At 41.8% G+C, this 22341-nt stretch overlaps 1 protein-coding gene across 2 annotated transcripts; it reads left to right on the top strand.

The window, feature by feature from the left end:
- The first annotated feature begins 1298 nt into the window (after nucleotides 1-1298).
- On the top strand, nucleotides 1299-22245 carry BTK (Bruton tyrosine kinase). Of its 2 annotated transcripts, XM_063083570.1 has the most exons (18): nucleotides 1299-1463; nucleotides 1956-2054; nucleotides 4708-4776; nucleotides 6333-6414; nucleotides 11923-12051; nucleotides 12379-12446; nucleotides 13257-13444; nucleotides 13841-13903; nucleotides 14502-14556; nucleotides 14826-14905; nucleotides 15170-15297; nucleotides 16035-16109; nucleotides 16785-16956; nucleotides 17471-17687; nucleotides 18744-18808; nucleotides 19582-19700; nucleotides 20214-20371; nucleotides 22174-22245. In XM_063083570.1, exons 1-18 carry the CDS (start codon nucleotides 1323-1325, stop codon nucleotides 22243-22245), a joined length of 1980 nt encoding a protein of 659 aa, XP_062939640.1. In that variant the 5' UTR covers nucleotides 1299-1322. The 2 variants fall into 2 exon arrangements, with proteins under 2 accessions (XP_062939640.1, XP_062939639.1); XM_063083569.1 differs by lacking the exons at nucleotides 16035-16109; nucleotides 16785-16956; nucleotides 17471-17687 and having other exon boundaries at nucleotides 1323-1463; nucleotides 15170-15233.
- The last annotated feature ends 96 nt before the right edge of the window (nucleotides 22246-22341 follow it).

Genomic DNA, 22341 nt, shown 5'->3' with positions numbered 1-22341 from the left:
ATCTATTTTTGTCTCCCTAGTATGATAATAGAACCTTCTATGCCACAGGAAAGAGGAAAATAACGTTGTAGACACCCTCGGGCTTTGATAAAAACCACTCCTTTGCTTTCCTAGTGTGAGCAATAATCTGTGCTTGAAAAGTAGAAAAACCGTTAACTTCATTTATTCTGCTTCCATAATGCCACCAAAAGCATAAGGAGTTTAGTTTTAAAAAATGAATACTACCCCACCTCTCAAAGGGAAAAAAACCCACCTCTAACAAAACTTGAGGGGAGAGCTGGTGATTTTTCAGTACTTACTTAGTTCTCCATTTTTATGACAGTATTTGTTTTCACTTTATCTTTCTAATGAAAGTTTGGAGTTAGTAATAATATAAGTTCATACATACTCACATGAAGTGTTGTTTTGTGTGAATAAAAAAGCCAATGGTGACTTTTGGGGACCTTCTTTGCCTTTCTGTATTTCAGTTACCTAAACTGAATCCTTCTGGAGCGTTGTAAGTTTGGGGAGTCTAAATGAGTTACTCTTCATAAATGAACAGAACTGGCACCTGTACCAGTAAAACAGTTGCATCATTTTTGCATGGTGAACATGTCTACAAGTACTAATCTAAGCAAAAAGGGGGACCAAAAAACAAAAACTACCACCCCCCAAAATTGTGCTTTCAACTTTAGAACAAGGCTTCTATTCTTTGTAGCTCATTCAGTGGGTGATGGGCAAAATCGGTTGGGCGGCAGTTAGTGTGTGTCCGTAACCGCAGGTGCAGTCTCCATATCCTTATTAGACCCTTGGTTACAGACCCCAGTGGGACAATGTTTGAAAAATTGCATTCACCGTCCAGGAAACCAAGAACTGAAAGTCCAGTATCTGCCTCGGTGGAGTTCTGGCACCTGCATTATCCCTTCTGGGGATATCAGGGTCAACAGCTGCACAGAGACATGTTCAAGATCATGCATGTATCAAAAGGGTGAATAGTGTAAAGCTGCCTCTAGACATTAGCAAGCACACAGGTACATGCCACTTGACATCTAGACACTCCATTGCCTTATACAAAAACCCAGTTTACGTGAACTCACAATGTAGAACCAATCCCCCCAATTCAGCATGCATCCATTATACCTGAAAACTGACAGAGCTGGGGACCATGGAAGGAGGATGTCAAGGTAGGAAGAAGACTCTTTGTTAGCTTTGCAAGCTTTTGTCCCACTTGAAACTAGGTAGCTAGGCTGAGGGGGAACCAGGAGGGATGAGGATTAATGTGCTGGCACCTCAGGAACTTTCATCATCAACAGCACACAAGTGAGCTCCAGAAAGTAGAAGCTATGGCTGCAGTGATACTGGAAAGCATCTTTCTGAAGCGATCCCAGCAGAAAAAGAAAACATCACCTTTAAACTTCAAGAAACGCCTCTTTCTCTTGACTGTGCAGAAACTTTCCTACTATGAGTATGACTTTGAACGTGGGGTAAGTTTCTCAGCTGTGAAATCTGAGTTTAAAGATTTCAAGTCTTGGCCTTAGATCTTCCTTGGGGAAGGGATAGATCTTCCGTGGTAGGAGGAAGAGGGTGGAATGGACCTAAGTACATTCAAACTCAGCAAAATATTTCCCAGCCTAGAACTAGCTACAGCCATGCCAGGGCAAAAATTCAAAGGTGCTAGGAAGCCATGGGGAAAATCTTACCATGGAATCTTGCAATTGGTGAGTGCTCATTAAATGATTGTTGAGAATGAAATCCAATAGTCCAGTCATTCACTTTTCCATTGTATTTGCCCTCCATTAGGTAGTCAAAGAAGGTTAGATTAATAGATCTGGAAGTTTTTCCTCCAAATGACAAGTTCTGATATACAGTGTGGGTGCCACCTCACTACGCTAAATGATTGGATAACAAAATCTAATCCTCGGGTTGCTTAATCACTCTTAATCTTTCTATATTTTCTTCCTCATTCTCTTTCTCAGAGACGAGGCAGTAAGAAGGGTTCAATAGATGTTGAGAAGATCACCTGCGTTGAAACAGTGGTTCCTGAAAAGAACCCTCCCCCTGAAAGACAAATTCCGGTAAGAAGAGACCAATGGCAGGGAGGGGGAGCGATGGATTTTAAGAAACTTGGAACATTTAGATTCTCTGTAAATAGACTGGTGATACTGTGCAATGTGGAGCGCTGTCAAGCTCCTTTATAATATTCTTCACTCCACCGCATATTGGTTATACCGAGTCTCAGCATCTTTCTTTCTTCCCCAAGCAGAACATCTCACTTAACCTGGAAAACTTGTAACACCAATTTTATTTATTTATTTTTAATCAATTTATCTTTATTGGTTATGAATATTCATGAGATACAAAGCTGATTGTCACCCCTCGTGCCTAAGATGTGAAGGCCAGATCCATAATGGCAGCATGCCCATTACTACAAATTGCAATTTTACCCTGTGTCCCCCACCCAATTATCCCCAACTGCTCTCCCCTTATCTCTCCCCCTACCCACTCCACTTTGTTCCCATGGTATGTTCTCTCCCTCTGTAAGTCCAATGCACCACTGTGGTCTTTCTTCCCTTCCTTCTTTCTCTCTCAGCTCCCACATATGAATGAGCACATGTGGTATTTATCCCTCTGTGCTTTGCTTATTTCACTCAACATAAGTTTCTCCAAACTCATCCATATTCTTGCAAATGGGAGAATTTCATTCTTTTTTATGGCAGAGTAGTATTCCATGGTGTATATATACCACATTTTCCTTATCCAATCACCCATCGATGGACATTTAGGTTGGTTCTATGTCTTGGCTATTGTAAACAGAGCTGAGATGAACATGGGAGTGCAGGTATCACTTCAACATGATGATTTCCATTCCCCTGGGTATATACTCAGAAGTGGGATTGCTGGATCGTATGGAAGATCTATCTGTAGTTGTTTGAGAAACCTCCATACTGTTTTCCACAGTGGTTTTACTAATTTACAGTTCCACAAACAGTATAGAAGGGTTCCCCTCTCTCCACACACTTGCCAGCATTTTTTATTCACCATCTTTTTGATTATAGCCAGTCTAACTGGAGTGAGGTGGTATCTCAATGTGTAACACCAATTTTAAAATGATGCCATATCAAGTTTTCAAACTGGCCGGAGATGATTCATTTTACTCCCTCAGTTATCAAGGTCAAATTTAGAGGCTTGAGTAAATCTGAATGACAGAATCCTAGGGCTCTGAGTCACACGAGATTCTTTAACATCTCACTGCTCATTCTCCTCTCGCTTTCCAGAAACTCTCCAGGGCATAACACTTACTGACTTTTGAGTTGATTTTTTAAATATATCATTTTTAGTTTTATCCTGATTACAAGAAAAATGCGTATTTATTATAGAAACTCTAGAAAATATAAAAAAGCATAAAAGAAGGTAAAATGATACATAATCCCCTTACCCAACTAAAACAACTATGACCGTGTTGGTGTATACAGACTTGCAGATGTTTTTTCTCCACTAGCAATGCATACACATGCACTAATATATATCATATATTTAAAACACAGAATCATACTACACATCTTGCTTTATAACCTACTTTTTCAGTTTAACAATATATGGGAAACTCTTTTCAGTGACAATAGATACCCTTTAATAACATGATTTTAATGACTGCATAGTATTCCCTGTCATGGATGTATTATAATTTGTTTAACTGGTCTCTTTTTACTACGCATTTAGTTTGTTTCCAGTTACTTGATAGCATAAACCATGTAGTATAAACACATCTTTATGGACTTGTCTTTTTCCTTATAAGAAATTCCTAGGAGTAAAATTTTGTTCTACTCTTTATGAAATGTGTGTACTTGGTTATTTTTATCATTTTACTCTATCTTATTTTCTGAAGTGGAATTTGAATTTCATACACTCCTACAAGCTTTGTATGAGAGTATCTATCTCTCTACATTCTTTTTAACACTGGGTATTTTAAATACTACTTACTTTGACAGCCAAAAAAATAGTATTTCATTGTTTACTTATTTTGCAATTTTTTTTTTACTCGTAAGTTTGGGTGATTATATGTCTACTGCTTATTTATATTTTTTCACTTGTGAATTGCTCATTAATTTTTTGGCCCAGTTTTCTTTCAAGATGTTTACTTTATTCCTAGTGCTTTTAAAGTGATCTTGATATAAGAATATTAATCTTTTAACTGTAATGTATGTTGAGATATTTTTCTAGTTTATTGTTTATCTTCAAATTTTGTTTATGGCATTTTTTGCCATACAAGGTATTTAGTTCCTCTTTTTCTGAATAGTTCTAATCTTTAGCATTATATTAGAAAGGTCTTGCCTCTCACAAGATTATATAAATAGTCACTTATATTTGCTCTTAGTCATTCATAGTTTTATTTTTTATATTAAGCTTTTGAATTCATCTGGAATTTACTTTGGTGTATGGTATAAAATAGCTAACTCCCCCAATATTAATGGTTACATGTTTGTTCCAGCACTAATTATTGAGAAAGCTCCCTTTTTCCAATGATTTTAAATGCCAGAGACTTTCTTGAGTATGTGCTGGGTCCTAGGGATATGTCCCTACTGGGCTATAGAAGTAATCACTAAGAATTGACATTGTCTGTGCAGGAGAGACTTCCAAAAGCACTGCAAAAGACTCCCAGTGCCTAAGGAAATCAGAAAAGAGCAATGCATCAACCAACCACCATGCTTTCTTCTTCTTTCATTACAGAGAAGGGGTGAAGAGTCCAATGAAATGGAGCAGATTTCAATCATTGAAAGGTTCCCTTACCCCTTTCAGGTGAGTTATTTTTCTCTCATCAGCTGTAACACAATTGTTAGGAATGGAGAGATACTAGGTCCCAGTGAACAGAAGTTGAGGTGAACAAGAACACCAGACCGAGAAATGAGACTGGCATGGGCTGAGAATGTCTGCTTTTCTATTTTCCCCATCTAACATAGTTTCTATTGGTCTTTACACCTCAAAAAGAACACACAGCAGCACCAATCCTATTATGGTGTGTCTTGTCTATGATAACTGCATTGAGAAAGATGCTGTGCTTGTTGAGTGAGCATTTCACTTCCTTCTGGTTCTGCCTATCTATCTAATGGTGGTCATGTGGGTTGAAAAGACAGAAAAGGGGAGGGAAGGAGTAGTATTAGGAAGTTCGATATGGGGAGGGTTTATTAGACTTATGCATAAACCTAAATTCTATCCAAGTCTGGAACAGCTGAAGAGCCACACAGGCATCTGTTTGGCAGATGCAGTGGAAGCCGTAAAGGAGGGTGAGAGCTACAGGTTTGATTTTCAATTCGGCTTGCTTGTGTCCTGAGAACTCTTTAGGCCACATGTTGTGAATATAGCAGTCTCTGCAACACTGAAAGCCAGAAAAGGAAGTGGAAAGTCTCAGGGGAGGGGGCTTTTTGTCATGGATTTATGAGCACAGCAAAACTAACAAGCAAAAAAAAAAAAAAGTAAAAGGATCTTGTTCATGTTCCGACTGTATCAAAGTTATAAAACCTGTGAAGGAAGGGTGTTTTAGACATAATTTTTACTACTATTGTCTTTCAACAAGACAACGTTGCTTGGCTGCACAAGCATAAGGCTAAACAGCAGATAATTCAAAATTAACTTTTATTTGACTTTAGAATCCATTATGTGTTGTATATTAACTCTGTGAGGGTTGGAAGCACATCTCATATATTTCATGCATCTCTACAACACCTAGCATGATGTCTTGTACATGGCAGGTCTTCAAAAAATACTGTTTGGTTTGATGATAGTGCTTAATATGTACTGTACTCTTTTTGATGTAGGTTTGTGGTTCCAAATTTGTTTTATTTGGGCTAATATTGGTGAGGGGAGGCCACTAGGCAAGGGGGGAGAAATTAGCCATGAATTAAAATTTTTCTCCATGTTATTCAAGCAAATAATTCAAATGTACTAGTCCAGACAAGTTATATAGATCATCACTTCAATTCTCCTCTACGCAAACTCAAAGTTTAATAATAAGATCATAAGAAATATCCCTTGTTGGATAAACAAAAATCCTGTCTCCACAAGAGCTGAGGGAAACATTATGAACTAAGTTTACACACAAATCGAAACACAAGTCAGGAAGACCTAAGGGTATTCAAAAAGCTAAGATCTTCTATGTCCTACATCTCTGGATATGAATAGTTCAGGAATTCTTCACATAGTTCACATGACCCCAGAACCACTGCTAACTAAAGGCCCTGCCTTTGTTTGTTTTCCACAATGAATATACAAAGTTGTACCTTAACATAAGTTCCTTTGAGGTCTTTTTTCTTTTTTCTGAATCCTAACTGTTCAAGTCTGTATGTCTATTGCCCCAGGTTGTATATGATGAAGGGCCTCTCTATGTCTTCTCCCCAACTGAAGAACTGAGGAAGCGTTGGATTCACCAGCTCAAAAATGGTGAGAATTATTTGGAAAATAAACTAGTTTCCAAAGAAAAAAGGAAAGGAAGGAAGAGGAGAGAGAGAAGAGAGAGAAGGAAGGGAGAAAGGGAAAGAGGAAGGAGAACGGTAGAGAGAGAGGAAGGAAGAATGGATGGAAGGGGAGAAAAAGAAAAGAGAGTGAGGGGGAAAGAGAGGGAGAGATGGAGGAGGGAGGAAGGAAGAGACAGAGAGAGAAGGGAAGAGAGAAAGGATTGTATTTTGCATCAATATTAGTGATACAATCGAGTTTAGTATTCCATCATATGAGTAAAAGATAACACATTAGACTAAAAGTTTCAACCCAGTTCCACTACTATCTCTCCAGTGCAATTCTGTAATTGTGGGCACCTTCATTTCCTTATTTATACAAAAGTTCTACTCTTTACACCAGTTACAAGGGTGGTGTGGCAGTCAATGGTTATGCAATACTTAGAAATCTAAGTATGAAATAAATAGCTCCAAAAATTAAATAGATGATGTATGAGAGTGCTTGAAGTCAGAGTCAGAGAACCTGGTTTCAATCCTTCTACCACTTACGAGCTGGGTGACTTCTGGCAAGTAGGCCAACAAGCTTCTTTGAGGCTTAGTTTCTTCTTCTGAAACAGGAATAATGATGTCTGCTATACGTACCTCTAGGGTTGTCCTAAGGATCGAACAAAGTAATAATGTATGTGCAAATGTGTGGGAAATTGTAAAGCACTCTACAAGAAAGCACTGTGCATCTCTTCAGTGTGGATAAATACTTCCCAAGGAAATATTTTGTGTTCCTTGCTCTGTGAGGACCTAAACTTAAACACAGTTTTAGCATTTCACATAGACCATACAGCGTGTTCAGATAAATTCAACTGTAAATGCTCACAGCACAGGATGCATGCACACATCTTTGTGTGTATATATAGCCACATGTCAAGTGATGAGAGATTAACTGGTTGAATTGACATCAGGAAAGTCTGCCCAGAGAAACAGGAAGGATGGCAGCCTGATAACGGCATGGTTGGGTTATTGCATGACAGTCCTTTGTCTTAATAAACATTTAGATTATGATACTCAGTGGCTGGCTATACCGGCCTTGTTCACTCCCTCGAATGCAAGCATGATTGGTTGATATTATAATCACCAAGTCTTTCAAACCAAAAGGGGAGAGGAGAAAGAAAGAGAAGGGTCATTTATTGAATTCTTACTGTGTGCCAGACACCTTATACGAGGGTGCTTCAGAAAGTTTGTAGAAAATGAAATTAAAAGATAATACAAATCTTTCCATGAACTTTTTGAAGACCCCTCACATTTATTATCTCATTTAATTCTCATGACAACCTTGGGCTAAAAATAACGATAATAATAACTAACACTTAATGGGCACTTACTATGTACCAGGCTCAGGGCCAAGTGCTTCGAACGTATTAGCTTATTTAATCCTCACAATAACCTTATGAAGTATGTATTATTCCCCTTCTTACAGATGAGGGAACTGAGGCTCAAAGAGGTTATGTACTTTGTTCATGAGCACATCACTAGTGAGTAGTGGAGCCTGGATTCTTACCACACCCCTGGATCTATAAGACTGCGAAACCCAAGCTTATTACATAGTTTTATGCCGCTTGGTTTCCAAGCCCAGAAATTTCACATGTAGTTAAGTTGCAAAATATACTACAGTAGGGCCTTGTTGAGTATTACAAATAGGTGATATCCTGCACCGCTCAGTTCAGTTCTTGGCATATTTTGAGATAAGGGGCCTGCTTTAGCTCCGGAAATACAAAATGAGCACTCTTCAATAGTGTTTATTGTGACCCAGGCTCTTCTCTAAGTTCTTTACATGTATTAATTCATTTATTCTTCATATTAACCATATGAGGCAGTTATTTTCATCATCTTCATTTTACAGATAAGAAAACTGAGGTACAGAGAGGTTAAGTAACTCGCCTAAAGGCACTCAGTTAGCAAGTGGCAAGGTCAGGCTTTGAACTCAGGCTCCAAACCCCATGCTCTGAACCAGTGTGCTATTTCCAAGCCAGAGAAATATTTGCAGAGACTGAGAGGGTATAGATATTTGTACTTCTTTGGTTCTCTCCACAGTGCATTATACAATGCCTTGCACACAGAAAGGGATCAATAGTTGTATTAACTGATTTTTCCATAGGTGTAAACAACCACCAAACAAACAACTTGGGCTCCATATTGATGGACGGCTATGATCTACTTTGGAAATAGGGGAAAGTGAGGCAGACTAGCTGAGAGAGAAACAAGGGAGAAAGGGTGTGGCATGTTCAAGTTAGCAGAGAGAGAGAGAGAGAGAGGGAGGGAGGGAGGGAAGGAGGGAAGGAGGAAGGAAGGAAGGAAGGAAGGAAGGAAGGAAGGAAGGAAGGAAGGAAGGAAGGAAGGAAGGAAGGAAGGAAGGAAGGAAGAAAAGACCACAACAATACATTGAACTTTCAGAAGGAGAGAACAAACCTAAGGATACTAGAGAGGGAGAGGAGGGAGGGAGAGGGTTGGAGAGTGATAGATGGGGTGGGGAGCATGGGGAAAGGTTACTATTTGTAATGATGAATATGCTAATAATAATAATAATAATAATAATAAACCAGTTGTAGTTTAGTTCAACAACTATTTATTTAGTGCTCACTATATTCAAGGTATGAGTAACGAGGATAAGAATATCTAGGTTGTAAGCTTGGTTTATAAACTTGGATGTTAACCTTACTATATTGACTATGCATTGCTATTAAAGTTCATTAGCTAAGTAAAATTGCAACAGGCTAAAAATAAAGCCAAGCGAACAAACAGAAACACCACTGCTTCAGCTGGGTCGATAGCGTGGTAGGCAGTGTGTCTAGGTACAGTTCTGCCTTCTCTTCCCTTATGTTTCAGTGAAGGTACTTTTTCCCAGTCTCATCTGGGCATATGTCTTGTCGAGCCTGCCTGAGCTGACAACAGGAGCCAGAAAGTAGGTGCCTTCCACCAAATACCATGATTGCTGGGAGATTTAAGTGCAAGTCTTCACAATCCCAGGACAGCCCCAGGTGCTGGCAATGCCAATAGTGCACACAACCCCACTCTATGGATGTTATCCCCTTCTTGGGTAAAAGGCACAATTGGAAATCACTAACATGAAAAGGAGACCTCATCAGAATACCAGTTACCTCTGCAGAAGTATTGACTGTAAAGGGGCATGAAGGAGCCTTCTGAGGTGCTGGATCTGAGTGAGAGTTAAACAATTGTGGACAAATGTGGCTTGCTCTACACCTTAGATCTGTTCACTTTATTATATGTAAGCTATACCTCAGTTTAAAAGATAGGGCCTCAGGTACCTCATATTTGGCAGCCATATTTTCTCATGCAAAGGTTGTATTTCTGAGGACTTAGCCACGAAATCTGCCTTTTCATATCCTTGAACTTGTCCATGCTCATTCTTGAATCTTTGTGTGGTCAAGCTCAATAGAGCCTATCCTAATTGCAACTTCAAAAACAAGCAAATGGCATGACCTCACCAAAACAAATGAAAGAATGGCACTGGCAAAACTCCAGTGACCAGTGTGGGAAGGAATGATTGGTGCATGCCTGAAACAGAATTTTAAATATTATCCTGATAAATAGGGATAGAAGAAATCAACCCATCAAGTACTTGGAGAATGGGTACAACCATTAGTCTTCCCAGACAGGGCTGGCCCTGTGCATTGGTGAAGTGAGCAGTCTCCCCTAGCCCTCCCACTTGGACACCCAGCTTTTGCAATCCTCTCCTAAGTAGCTGGAAAGTCTAGCTATGGATTAGCCAACAAAAGAAGGGGTGTCATCTTCAAGGGACTTCTTAAGAGGCAGACATTATTTGGGAATGTACGGAGGGTCCTTAATGAATGTGCTAGTGGTGGAAAGGGCAGGAAGCCTTATTTTCCCTCATTAGCATATTAGCATAGCTTAGTTTATCAGAGTGGCTAGTCGTCAATTAAGTATTCTTGGCATTGTCTACTGGTGCCCAGCCCTGCAGAAAGCACAGAGGATCCAAAGGTCTTCAAATCCCTGGGTGAAGCGAAGTGGCATGGAGGGAGGGGGCAGAGGTCGGAGGTGGTGGGAGCAATCCGTCCTGGCAGGGAGGAGTATAGTGACATTGTTCAAAATTACCAGTGCCGCCTGGTAATAACAAAAGGCAGACAGACTTTTGGTTGGTTTTATTGTTTTAAAATTCTCTGTAGGCAGTGCAGCCTCTTATAGCCTGCACTTTATCCGGACAGCTCCCATCACCTGGCCCTTGTACGATGGTGAAGAGAAGTGCTGAGAACAGGGGGCGAGTGAGGATGGGCAGGGAAGAGTGGTTAGAAGTCTTCAAATCCATATTGAGAAAAGCATGAATATGGCACCTTTTTTTCTTTTCTTTTTTTTTTTTAAGATAACACTTTTGTTCATTTGCCTGTAAAATGCACCTGGCCACCAGAAGCTTCTAGGCCTCCCCCAAAGCCTCAAAGCCTTAAGTGAGTGGAGTGTGACTAGCAAGCTCTTAAGTCTTGAGTTGCTTTCTACAGCAGAAAGTTTTGTTTTGTTTTGTTTTTGTCTTTTTTAAAAAATTATGTGGGGTCCTTCTTAGCAGTCAATGCTGAAATGTTTGTGGCCTCAAATGTTCATGTTCTTAGGCCAGCCCGCGTCTTTGCCCCCGTGCTTGCTGCTGTCAGTTGTTTCAGTTGTCTTTGTTTCTCTCAGTATCTGACACCGTGATCCCTGGATGACTTTTCTAATTGGCTTCATGTTAAGGTTCTTGAGATGCCACACTATTATAAACAGTAATATGAATTCCTCCTAACTGCAAAGCTTTCTATTCTTTGCAGAGTGCTTTGGCTTCTGGGAGATCTGTGGATCCTCACAACCCTGTGAGGGAAATGGAGCTGTTGTGTTTATCTGGCAATGAGTTCGGCCCACCTCAGTGGCCCTAGGGAGATGGGAAACATGTTTATTCCAGAGGCAGAATCACCTTCATTTGCCCTTGAGTTCAGCTTTGTTGACCATTCCATGAACACAGAAAACCTAATACAAAAGTTCTCACTGAGGCAAATATCCCTATAAGATCATTCAGGGAACTGGGAAATTGTAATATTAAAAGCTGGAGTGAGAGTTTGGCTTGGGCACATTGTTTCCCTTATCTGAAAAACAAGCACCATAATCAACACTTGCCTTACAGGAAGATTGCAATGGCTACTGGGAAAACATAGATAACGTAGTTTTGGTCTTGGACTCTGGAGCCATCAGATATTCTTATCATGTTGGTGGGAGATACTCATCATGACAGACCACTGAAGAGAGGAAACTGTCCAGAACCAGGGCACAGAGTCAGGCCAGTCATGTGAGCCAACTGGTCCTGTGATCTGCTTTCCTTCAAGATGGCTGAAGGGGGTGGGGGGGAGTTGTTTGAAACTCACCACCGAGTTCAGTCAGAGGAGACCATGCAAATGGTGGATTCTCCTGCATGTCCAACGTGATCTCTCTCTCTTCTCTTCTGCCACAGTAATCCGGTACAACAGTGATCTGGTGCAGAAATACCACCCTTGCTTCTGGATCGATGGGCAATATCTGTGCTGCTCTCAGACAGCCAAAAATGCTATGGGCTGCCAAATTTTGGAGAACAGAAATGGAAGTAAGAAATCTGATCGGTATAATTTCTTCCTCCTTTGACTCTATTTCCTTCATTCTGCCAAGGGTCCCTCAAACCCAGGGACACAGCATAAGGTCATACATCTTGACCACTGCACAAAGGGGCCTGGGAGAGGGGATTAGTAGGGGCTGAAATCCAACTGGTAATCTGCTCTCCAACATGTGAGCTGGCATGGGGCTGTATCCACCCAGACACTTTCTCTAACTTGCCTGAAGTCACTGTGCACGACAGCAAAGTTCCTGACCAAACCTGTTCCTGGGCCCTTTCCTGAAATGCATTTCATATCATTACTCGCTTCTTGTTTTGTAGGCTTAAAACCTGGGAGTTCTCACAGAAAGACGAAAAAGCCTCTTCCCCCCACACCTGAGGAGGACGAGGTATGCAGGGAAATTGGGTGCTGCTGCTGCTTAGATGGAAATTTACAGTCAAACCCTGAAAACACACTGTAGTCTTAGAGTTCCCCTGGGACTTGGCAGTGTTGACTGGTATTCTTGGTGAGACAGGGGATTTCTCCTTCTAATTAGGACTTCCTCTTCAATGGAAAGATAGAGGGCTATTTACGTAGCTCTCAGCAACCATTTAATCCAATCACCTGTTTATAATAAAATCTGATTTTTTAATGAAAAGTATTTTCAAACATACAGTAACTTTGAAAGAATTTAGCCCTAAACACTCATATACCCAACACCTAGATTCTATCACTAACATTTTACTTTAAAACTTGATTTTTTTTGGTTCCTCCTTGAGGTCTAGAACGCCCTTTCTCATATATTGTATGTAAGTAGGACAGGCATTATGTTCGTTTTACAGAAAAGGAAACTGAGGTTCAGAGCCATTCACTAGATCTATGTACCTGTTTAGTGCCAAGCAGGTTTCCTGATCTCGGCTGTACATGGTTTTTGTCCAGGAAACTTTAAAAATACACTCCCAGAGATTTGGATGTAATTGGTCTGTGGGAAATTGCCTGGGCATGGGATTGTTAACTACTCCGTAGCTGATTTTCATGTGCCAGGCTGAGAACCCATGCACTGCTGCTTCAAAATGCTTGTTGAAGGAATGCTGAATAAACCTTTTGTTATGCCTGATTTGGTTTAGAATGGTGTCTCTAGTAAGCCTGGGAGTTGGGAGAGAAGAGGAGAGTGCTTGCTACCTAGCCAAACCACCTACTTTTTCCCCTAACTACACAGATCTTGAAAAAGCCACTGCCCCCTGAGCCAACAGCAGCACCGGTCTCCACAAGTGAACTGAAAAAGGTTGTAGCCCTTTATGATTACATGCCGATGAATGCAAATGACTTACAGCTGCGGAAGGGTGATGAGTATTTTATCCTGGAGGAAAGCAACTTACCATGGTGGCGAGCACGAGACAAAAATGGGTGAGTCCACGCCAGCCCTCCCTGAGCCTTGTGCCTGCCTGCTCCACACACATGCAAAATGCTGTAACAGAATTCCCTGCTCAGTATCCTGAACAGATTGTTCTTCTCACACCAAAGTGAATATGCTTCCCTCTGAGTAATTCCCCGTGTGCAGCTCTACACATGGCCTCTGCCACCTTTCTGAGCCTCTGTTGTCATGCACATATAACCACATGTGCAGAAGCTCCTCATTTCACCGGCCTAACCACGCATGAGACATGATCCTCTTTGAGGGAGGGACATGATATATACACTTCCATTTGAGTTTCGTTCTGCGCTCAGGGATGTGGGCATAAGAATCTATCTCCCCCAGAACTGGGAGTTGCTGGATGATCTACCACATTGTCTCCTTTACAGGCAGGAAGGCTACATCCCTAGTAACTATGTCACTGAAGCAGAAGACTCCATAGAAATGTATGAGTGAGTATGCTTATGTTTCCTGCACACAATCTTCCAGGAGGAACAAAATATAGTATTTTTTTTTAAGCCTTCAACAAGTTTTTTATTTCAAGATACATATTAAAGTTAATGCCAACTGGGTCAAATGATGCCACCACCCCAAGTCAGTGCCTATGTCTTACCTTCACCCCAAACACCCTCTACTTATGACAGCTAGAGTGGTCATCACACCCTCAAATCTAGAAGAATCACACTCAAAGAAAAAGAGTTGACAACCTGATAGAAAACATCTGAAAAGATAAAAGTGTTGAACTGCTACTGTTGTCCTTTTCTCCTTAATCATGGTAGTGGCTTGTCCTTGAGTGTCCCAGTCCCTGATCTCTTCCCTGCAACTCCCTGCTGCCTGCCTTTGCCCCATACTCTCTGGTTCCATGAATCTTCAGTGCCAACCTAGGTTTAGGAAAGAGACACAGTGTGCTGCGCACATGATAGGCACTCAGTAAATAGGGTTTGAGTGAACTGACTGAATCGCTGGCATGGACGAGCCCTGGAGGGTGCTCTAATCCCTGAGCTGCTTACAACATGGCCTAGGAGCCACTCAAGTCCTCTCCCTTCACAGGTGGTATTCCAAACACATGACTCGAAGTCAAGCTGAGCAACTGCTAAAGCAAGAGGTAGGTGCGGGACCACGAGCAAATGGCATTCTCCTTGCACAATCAGCGAAGATCCTGAATTGTGGGCCTATGGGCGAGGCGGTGTAGAGCCACCATCGTCTGGAGTCCCAGTTACACTTGTCAGTGTTAAAAGCAATGAGGCTGCAGCTCAAGCATAAAACTTGGCAGTAAAATCAGGGGTGGTTCTATTTTCTCTCAGGTTTGGGCAGGTGGGATGCAGGTGTGAGTGCCACTTCCTCCTACAATCAGCGGCTTTTTTGTTGTTTCAGGGGAAAGAAGGAGGTTTCATTGTCAGAGATTCTAGCAAAGCTGGAAGATATACTGTGTCTGTGTTTGCTAAATCTACAGGGTGAGTGCTACTGTTCCAAGGCCCTGGGGACGAAGGACAGCAGTACCCTCCCAACGGCTCCTTAATTGGTGTGCCCCTCCCACTCTCTCTACTGTTATTTTTAAAAATATTTTAATATTTACTCATACATGTTTGTGGGGTACAGTATGTATTTCAATACATGCATATACCCTCTGCTCTTAAACTCAGAACTCATCTCATTTCACTTCTCAAGTTCTGCTGACCCTTGTTCCCAAGTTACTGAGTAAGCATCCACTCCTTTAGGGACCCTCAAGGGGTGATACGCCATTATGTTGTGTGTTCCACACCTCAGAGCCAGTACTACCTGGCTGAGAAGCACCTTTTCAGCACCATTCCTGAGCTCATTAACTACCATCAACATAACTCTGCAGGTGAGTACCGGGGGCAACTGAAAAGAAGGGCATTAAAACACTAGAAGAAGCAATTTAGGACAAGGTGATGAGGGCTGGTGGCCTCCCAGGGCAGTGGGAATTGGCTGGGAAAGTAAACCCCTGTGGTACTGGATAGAGGGCTAGTAAAGAGGCCATCAAAGGCAGACCTTACACTGAATAGGGACTGACTTCTTATTTGGTGATTGATGGTCAGGGCTAAGGAAAAACACAGAAGAGCCAGGTGACTAATCAGCCAGCAGGTATTCATTGAGTTCCTGCTGTGTACTCAGCAATTTCCTTGGTTCTAGAGGAGAACACAGGAAAATTCTAAGTCGAGGTCCTAGTTCTCAAAGAACATACAGGTTAGACAACATCAGAAGACAGTTTCTAAGTAGTGCAGAAATTCTAAAAACAGGGAGATCAATGAGGACATGAATAAGTGAGAAAGGCTTCATTGAGAAACTAGGATGTGAGCTAAGCCTGGGCTGGGAGGTGGGAATATATTCAGTGGATGGGTGAGTGGGGGGGCCTGTATTTCAATTAGTGTTTTCTCTTTTTTGTCCCTGGAAACCCTTTTGTGAGAGGAGAAACTTCTAGAAAAATGTGGGTTTATGGAGATCTTCTGGGATTCAAAATGTACTAGAAAGATTCATACTGGGGTGTAAGGCTTAAGCAAGGATGTGCGAGGCATCCCACCCTACGCTACATCAACAGCATGACCTCTCTGTATGTTTCAGGACTCATATCCAGGCTCAAATATCCAGTGTCTAAACAAAACAAGAATGCACCTTCTACTGCAGGCCTGGGCTACGGTAACTGATTATTTCTCTGGAATGGGGTGTACCTTTGCAGACCTTGCCTTAATGAGTGTCCTTGAGGTACACCTTTTTGCATCAGCTGCCTCAAGGAAGGTTAAGACAAAAAAGTAAAATAAAATAAAATAAAAATTACAAAAAAAAAAAAAAAAAAAGGAAGGTTAAGACAGAGCCAAGCAAGAGTTATTGAGTGCTGGTTGGTTAGCTCAGTTGGTTAGAGGTGGCATTATACTGCCAGACCCCCCCCCCAAAACAAGTTATTTAGTGATTTTTCTCCCTCTAGTGGCTCCCACTGGGACTGCAAAAACATAGATTCATAAAGGGATTTGTGGTTGTTTTGGGTCTTTTTGTCTTTTATTTTTAATTTTGGCCAAAAATTTCAGCACCATCCATGAGTTCATTAACTACCATCATTAACATATTCATAAAGAGATTTTGGGATATTGTCTGGTCTATCTTCTTGCATTATGGTCAACTTGCACCTACAATTCCTAGATTCCTCCAACTAGTAATCCCCTGTCCCTGAGATTTACCTGAATAAAGATGGATTAGTATTTCTGAGAATTTCCCTTTTACTACTTTTTCTATTTCTACCCCAGTAGAGATTCTTATCTATTATAGGAATTATATGTACATGACCCCCAAAGAATCACACCAAGACTTTGTTGTTAGGATCATGGGAAATCGATCCAAAGGACCTGACCTTCTTGAAGGAGCTGGGAACCGGCCAATTTGGGGTAGTGAAGTATGGGAAATGGAGAGGCCAGTATGACGTAGCCATCAAGATGATCAGAGAAGGCTCCATGTCTGAGGATGAGTTCATTGAAGAGGCCAAAGTCATGATGTGAGTTACAGCCCAAACTGAACTCTCAATCCAGTTGCTAGAGTCTAGGAATCACCAGGACAACCCACTGGGGTTTAAGGTGACTTATTGTGAGAGAGATTTGGGACCAGGGCCTGAGATCAACCTTTGATGGGAGTCCTAACTGTTAAGGTAATTATTTCTCTGCCTTAGATATTGCTTGAGAATAGTGTTGGTCATTGGTGTGTGCCATCTCAGTTAGCATTTGGGAGTAAATGTAGAAAATGAGTCTTTCAAAAGAAAGACAGATTCTAATTTAGTTTTAGTGTTTTTTTCAGCCCTGGACTTGTTTCTTGATCAATTGATGGGCTCTGAATCCCTGCTCTTCCCCACATACTAGGCGCTTTGGGGATTTGTGGTAGGAAGGAGGAAAGTAGACTTGCTGCTATGGTCCCATAACTGATGCTCTACTCCTAGACCAATCCTTTTCCTCCCCAGCCCTTTTAATAGTATGCAGAGCCAAAAGGGGAGGACTAGTTCCTTTCCTCTCCCATAGGAATCTTTCCCATGAGAAGCTGGTGCAGTTGTATGGTGTCTGCACCAAACAGCGGCCCATATTCATCATCACTGAGTACATGGCCAATGGCTGCCTACTGAACTACCTGAGAGAGATGCGCCACCGCTTCCAGACTCAGCAGCTGCTGGAGATGTGCAAGGATGTCTGCGAAGCCATGGAGTACCTGGAGTCAAAGCAGTTCCTTCACCGAGACCTGGTGGGACCTCAGAAGGATTGGCCTGGGACCAAGGGCTGAGGGGGTGGAAGTAGCATTGGAAGGTGTATCATATACTGTTGAGGAGGGTTGCCAGTGCCATCATTTCAGTTCTGTCTAGGAAACGCTAAAATTTAGGTATGCTTCTGCCCCAGTGGTGAGCCGCTCAAATGTCCTCATCCTCAACTCCATGAGGCCTCCCATGGTGGGAGCCAGAGCATTCACTTGCCCCCAGCCTCCACCACCCATAAGGAAATGGTGGGGTCCTTTGGTGGCCATTCTGGGCTCAGAGCTGAAGGGCAACACTGTGCTTCCCAGTGGGACTGATCCTGCGTGGAGCCATCATTTAGTTACATTGGAGACAAACTGGGGGCCTGTGGGTGTATTTGGCACACGTGGGTTTTTCTAAATGTTATATAATAGTTAAAAACAAACAAAAATACACACTTGAAACATTTTGCATTTTTTAAAAAAAAAAATGAAATTTCCAGCTTCTCTGAAAATCTAGACCATCTTGGAACACGGGGCCCACATCCTCACAGGCCATGCTACCAATGGCCTGCAGCTGAGGAGCAGCTGCCTCCTATAGACCAGGCGTGTGCTCTCCATTTCCTGCAATCTTCATCCACCTCACTGCATCATTACCTTGCCTGCCTGGCCCCTGGAGCATCAGAATTTGTGCCTCTATGTCTCTCATTAAGGCCAAGGCTGAAATTGCCCTAGTCCGACTGGCAGAAAAGCAGAAAACAAAACAAACTTGCCTCCCATTCTCCATTAATTCTCCCAGCATTTCAGTGAAGGAAGGGGTGCTGTGGAGCTGCCCATGTGAATGGAATCGTTCTGGCCGTCCTCAGTGCTTTACTTAGGACGACACGGCAGGTTGCTTTCCATGTGGTGGAAATGCACCAACAATTCTCAGGGGCATCCACTGACTTCTATTAGGTGGGAAGGTGTCTCTAGTTGAAGGGGACAGGGCTTCCTGGCTTCTTTCCACTGGTGGGCAGAAGCTTGGTACTTTTAACCCGTGTGCCAGTCTCACTGGTATCTGTTGCACCACAGGCGGCTCGAAACTGTTTGGTAAACGATCAAGGAGTTGTTAAAGTCTCTGACTTTGGCCTGTCCAGGTGAGTGTGCCTTTTTCAGCTTTCCCTTTAAAAGCAAAAATAACACAGTACAAACAGGAGGAGGTGTTATAGTTTTAATCCCTTCCTTTTCTTTTTTTTTCTCATCTTAGTTTTCCACCATCTTTCTATTCCTTTTCTTCCTCTGAATCATTTAAGCCACTTCTTTCATCCTTTTGTTTTATTGTTATATCCCTCTCCTCTCCTTCCTCCCTGTATCTCTACCCCACCCCTCTTTTTAAATAGATTTCCTGAAATGCCTTATCTTGATCTGTTAATCCCGTTGACTTTACTCCATCCCTCCTTCCTTCTTAACCAGTCTAATTTCCACTGGCAACTGCAGAACAGAAGGAAGCGCAGGAGAACAGAGAAGGCAAACAGGAATAGAGAAGAGGAAGGGACTACCTATTACATCTTATATCACTTCATCCTTTCTGTGACCATATTGTCAATCAGGAAAGCTGAATCAGACATGAACACGGGAAATCTGTTGAAAATAACATTTGTAGGGCCAGCCCGTGGCTCACTCCGGAGAGTGCGGTGCTGACAACACCAAGTCAAGGGTTAAGATCCCCTTACGGGCCATCTTTTTTAAAAAAATAAAAAATAAAATAAAAATAAGTAACATTTGTAAAAGGCACTGGTTGACCAACAGAGACTTTTGAGAAAGCCTGTAAATGTGGATTTGTGTAGTTCTTGTGACCGTGTCAAGAAAAGTTAATCAAATATCAAAGCTCTCCGAATCCTAACTGTAACAAGTCCTGAATCCCTTGCAGGTATGTCCTGGATGATGAATACACAAGCTCAATAGGCTCCAAATTTCCGGTCCGGTGGTCACCACCAGAAGTCCTTATGTATAGCAAGTTCAGCAGCAAATCTGACATTTGGGCTTTTGGTAAGTGGATAAAATTGTATAGATTATACAGCTCAAAGGAAGGGGAATGCAATGGGAAAATTCACACTTTGCAAACTGCACAGAGGGATTGGTCTTGCTTTTATTCAGCTAATCCTTAGGGAGTGCTTACTATGTGTCAGGCACAAGAGGGGTTTCTGAGGATCAAAACAGTAAACTGGGCATGATCCCTGCCTTCTTAGAACTTACAACATATTGACAGAAACAATTTGTTCAGTATTCAGCAATTTCTAAATACTAATTATGTACCAGACCCTATAACTACAAAGACAAATTAGATGCCCTCTCTCTTCTAGAGGAGTTCATAGTCTAGTGTAACCCTGATGGCCAGCCAGTGTGGTCAGTGCTATAGCAGAAGTTTGGACAAGATGCAAAAAGCACAGAGGGGGGGGAACCAGCTGATTCTAATCTTTGAAGTTGATCTAGGAAGACTAGGAGCCCTACTACCCCAAAAGACTGCAAACCAACTTACTGCATTTTTTTTTAATATTCTAGGGGTTTTGATGTGGGAAATTTACTCCCTAGGGAAGATGCCATATGAGAGATTTACTAACAGTGAGACCGCTGAACATATTGCCCAAGGCCTACGTCTCTACAGACCTCATCTGGCTTCAGAGAGGGTATATACCATCATGTACAGCTGCTGGCATGAGGTAAGTGTTTTATTGTGACCTCTTAAATTGTTTGCTTGTACCTACTTTCCCATGTAGCCGGCCAGTCTCACTCTCCATGGCGGCATGCCAGCTGGGCACAGACTGACAGCCGCACACATTCTGTGACCCCAGCCTGCACCCCAGTCCTCTGATGGCCAGAGGCTTTCCCTGGCCCACCCCAGTTCTTATGAGAGTATCATTAGTAGACCCCAAGACCAACTCAGCTCTAGGGAAAGTGGATGTTGTGTGGCCGTGTCACCTAGCATAAGCAGGCAGCCAAAGGCACTCAGACAAGTTTATGAGCATTACAAGAAAAAAGTCATTAAAGTTTGTGCTCATTCCTTGGGGAGTCATTGGCCCTTTCTTCTACTTTACTAGCTGCCAATCTTTTCTGGCTGAGGTCCTAAAAGAGACTTTAAAAAAAAAAAAACCCTAAGGCCTTAAAAAGAACTAAAATAGGTAGAGGTTTTTCTTGGCTTTGTGTTGTTTTTGTTTCTTAACATGGTGCATTGTGAGGTAGGTGGGTATGTGTGGTATTTTGGAAAAAAGGAGTCTGTCCCACTATTACTAAAATGCTTTGCTGCTCTCACCTTGGGTTCTACCCGAGAAAAGTGCTTCCTCCACTTTTCAGTAGATCTTTGGCAACCTAAATCTCTAGCAGGAAATAAATGCTTAGCTCTTAGTCCTGCTCCACTAGAAACAGGGAAAGACAGACAGTGTCCAACAAGCACACTGTACATCTGGAGCCCTCCTGGTGAGGTGGAAAGTGGGTATCTGGATCAGAGCATGGCTCCTTTTCCTTGAACAAATGACAGAGTTCACAAAGAAAGTGTGGAGAGATGGAGAACCCCTTGGAGTCATTTCCCTTCCCTCTCCTTTGTGATGCAGGATGGTTAGCTACGCTCCCTCCCAAACAGGACATTCTCACTCTGCTAGTTAAAATCTGTTTCAGACAGGCACTTTCTTTACAGTTTAAGTTAGTGGTCACAAAACTGGATGCACATCAGAGTCCCTGAGAAACTGTTAAAAATCCAGATTACTAGGCCTCATCTCCAGAAATTGATTAATTATGTTTGAAGCAGAACCCTGAAATCTCTTTTTAAACTTCCCAGGAAATTCTGATCTTAGCTAGGTTTAGGAACCACTGCTTCAAAGGACCAAGAAATTGATGACTTTTTGGTTCTGACAGATTGAGACCATTCTGGTATGAATGTTCCCTGAATCACTAAACCCCTCAGGGGCTTATGGACCATGGCTGTCAGAAAAAAAAAAAAAAAAAAAAACCCTTAGTCTGGAGGCCAGACAGTGGAAACAAGAGATCCCAGGTGCTCAGGATGCCTGCCTAGTGCTGCAACCTGTGGCTTTGAAATATTAATCCCTTTGTTAACTTTGGCTTTAGGATACTAGAAACACTGTCTGAAAACAAACTAAAAATTATCACAACTTGTAGGATTTCTGTTCTGCCAGCGACTTAAACTTATTTGGTAGCCAGTTTTCACTTGAGGCTCCAAAATAAGAATGCATCGTGTACAGTCATGTAATGAACTTGGCCTGAATTTTAATCAATGTTTGTCAGTTTAATTGGCAAATTGTTCTTATCACACTAAAACCTGAGTTACTAAAGATGAAAAGTGCACAAGGACTTTATGGAGAGCTATTATTTCTTTTCCTTTTTTTTTTTTCTTTTGTAATCGACAGGGTATGATAATGGGCATATAGTACGTACTTAATAAATATTTCACTGCATTTCCCTTGAATTTTGAATTCTAGCCACTATGACACTACTTTTTCTTTGGTTTTAGAAAGCAGATGAACGTCCCACTTTCAAAATTCTTCTGAGCAACATTCTAGATGTCATGGATGAAGAATCCTGAGCTTGCTAATAAGCTTCTTGGTTCTACTCCTCTCCTGTACAAGCTCCGATTTCACTTTCTCTGAAGAAATACCAGGCTTGCAGGCCCTGGAGCCTT

Source organism: Cynocephalus volans, chromosome X (assembly GCF_027409185.1).
Source record: "Cynocephalus volans isolate mCynVol1 chromosome X, mCynVol1.pri, whole genome shotgun sequence".
Classification (NCBI taxonomy): domain Eukaryota; kingdom Metazoa; phylum Chordata; class Mammalia; order Dermoptera; family Cynocephalidae; genus Cynocephalus; species Cynocephalus volans.
This window is presented reverse-complemented; position numbering and strand designations above follow the sequence as displayed.